Source organism: Scylla paramamosain, chromosome 43, assembly GCF_035594125.1.
Source record: "Scylla paramamosain isolate STU-SP2022 chromosome 43, ASM3559412v1, whole genome shotgun sequence".
NCBI classification, from domain to species: domain Eukaryota; kingdom Metazoa; phylum Arthropoda; class Malacostraca; order Decapoda; family Portunidae; genus Scylla; species Scylla paramamosain.
In genome coordinates this window covers 1,590,001-1,592,500 of record NC_087193.1, presented here as the reverse complement: position 1 = coordinate 1,592,500, position 2,500 = coordinate 1,590,001, and the positions used below count along the sequence as shown (strand labels likewise).

Genomic DNA, 2,500 nt, shown 5'->3' with positions numbered 1-2,500 from the left:
CAGGAGTTGGTCACTGCTGTACGGGATGGAGACGAGGCACGGGTGAGGTCAGCACTCCACAGGGGTGCCCGGCCCGAGGTCACCGTCCCCACTAATACTGGGACGCCAGGGAGTCTGCTGATTCTGGCTGCCAGCAAGGGCCACGACCACCTGCTGCCTCATTTACTGCAGGCAGGGTTAGGCATAGAAGATGGAGGCACCACTGACATGACACCGCTGATGGTGGCTGCCCAGCTTGGCCACACCCAGACAGTGAAGGTACTGCTGGACCTTGGCGGTAACCCTCTGGCCACGAATAGTACAGGTGAGGCTGTGTTGGCGGTGGTGGTGGTAATTGTAGGTGTGATTTTTTTTCTAATATTTCTACCACTGCTACAACTAATATTACTATTATTACAACAACTACTACAGTTACTCTTTTTTTTATGTAGAAAGGGCACTGGCCAAGGGCAACAAAAATCTAATAAAAAAAAATGCCCACTGAAATGCCAGTCCCATAAAAGGGTCAAAGCAGTGGTCAAAAATTGGTGGATAAGTGTCTTGAAACCTCCCTCTTGAAGGAATTCAAGTCATAGGAAGGTGGAAATACAGAAGCAGGCAGGGAGTTCCAGAGTTTACCAGAGAAAGGGATGAATGATTGAGAATACTGGTTAACTCTTGCGTTAGAGAGGTGGACAGAATAGGGGTGAGAGAAAGAAGAAAGTCTTGTGCAGCGAGGCCGCGGAAGGAGGAGAGGCATGCAGTTAGCAAGATCAAAAGAGCAGTTAGCATGAAAATAGCGGTAGAAGACAACTAGATATGCAACATTGCGGCGGTGAGAGAGAGGCTGAAGACAGTCAGTTAGAGGAGAGGAGTTGATGAGACGAAAAGCTTTTGATTCCACCCTGTCTAGAAGAGCAGTATGAGTGGAACCCCCCCAGACATGTGAAGCATACTCCATACATGGACGGAGTTAGCAGCTGGGGGGGTGAGAAAAACTGGCGGAGACGTCTCAGAACACCTAACTTCATAGAAGCTGTTTTAGCTAGAGATGAGATGTGAAGTTTCCAGTTCAGATTATAAGTAAAGGACAGACCGAGGATGTTCAGTGTAGAAGAGGGGGACAGTTGAGTGTCATTGAAGAAGAGGGGATAGTTGTCTGGAAGGTTGTGTCGAGTTGATAGATGGAGGAATTGAGTTTTTGAGGCATTGAACAATACCAAGTTTGCTCTGCCCCAATCAGAAATTTTAGAAAGATCAGAAATCAGGCGTTCTGTGGCTTCCCTGCGTGATATGTTTACCTCCTGAAGGGTTGGACGTCTATGAAAAGACGTGGAAAAGTGCAGGGTGGTATCATCAGCATAGGAGTGGATAGGACAAGAAGTTTGGTTTAGAAGATCATTAATGAATAATAAGAAGAGAGTGGGTGACAGGACAGAACCCTGAGGAACACCACTGTTAATAGATTTAGGAGAAGAACAGTGACCGTCTACCACAGCAGCAATAGAACGGTCAGAAAGGAAACTTGAGATGAAATTACAGAGAGAAGGATAGAAACCGTAAGAGGGTAGTTTGGAAATCAAAGCTTTGTGCCAGACTCTATCAAAGGCTTTTGATATGTCCAAGGCAACAGCAAAAGTTTCACCAAAATCTCTAAAAGATGATGACCAAGACTCAGTAAGGAAAGCCAGAAGATCACCAGTAGAGCGGCCTTGACGGAACCCATACTGGCGATCAGATAGAAGGTTGTGAAGTGATAGATGTTTAAGAATCTTCCTGTTGAGGATAGATTCAAAAACTTTAGATAAGCAGGAAATTAAAGCAATAGGACGGTAGTTTGAGGGATTAGAGCGGTCACCCTTTTTAGGAACAGGTTGAATGTAGGCAAACTTCCAGCAAGAAGGAAAGGTAGATGTTGACAGACAGAGCTGAAAGAGTTTGACTAGGCAAGGTGCAAGCACGGAGGCACAGTTTCGGAGAACAATAGGAGGGACCCCATCAGGTCCATAAGCATTCCGAGGGTTTAGGCCAGCGAGGGCATGGAAAACATCATTGCGAAGAATTTTAATAGGTGGCATGAAGTAGTCAGAGTGTGGAGGAGAGGGAGGAACAAGCCCAGAATCGTCCAAGGTAGAGTTTTTAGCAATGACTTCAGCGAAGAGTTCAGCTTTAGAAATAGATGTGATATCAGTGGTGCCATCTGGTTGAAATAGAGGAGGGAAAGAAGAAGAAGCCAAGTTATTGGAGATATTTTTGGCTAGATGCCAGAAATCACGAGGGGCGTTAGATCTTGAAAGGTTTTGACATTTTCTGTTAATGAAGGAGTTTTTGGCTAGTTGGAGAACAGATTTGGCATGGTTCCGGGCAGAAATATAAAGTACATGAGATTCTGGTGATGGAAGGCTTAAGTACCTTTTGTGGGCCACCTCTCTATCATGTATAGCACGAGAACAAGCTGTGTTAAACCAAGGTTTAGAAGGTTTAGGACGAGAAAAAGAGTGAGGAATGTACGCCTCCATGC

At 45.5% G+C, this 2,500-nt stretch overlaps 1 protein-coding gene across 1 annotated transcript in view; it reads left to right on the top strand.

The window, feature by feature from the left end:
* LOC135093457 (serine/threonine-protein phosphatase 6 regulatory ankyrin repeat subunit B-like) overlaps window positions 1-2,500 on the top strand; it is a 72,516-nt gene that overhangs the window by 7,680 nt on the left and 62,336 nt on the right. Inside the window, exon 2 of the mRNA XM_063992736.1 lies at window positions 4-304. Coding sequence (XP_063848806.1) covers window positions 4-304 — 301 coding nt within the window. The remainder of the gene's footprint in view (window positions 1-3; window positions 305-2,500) is intronic.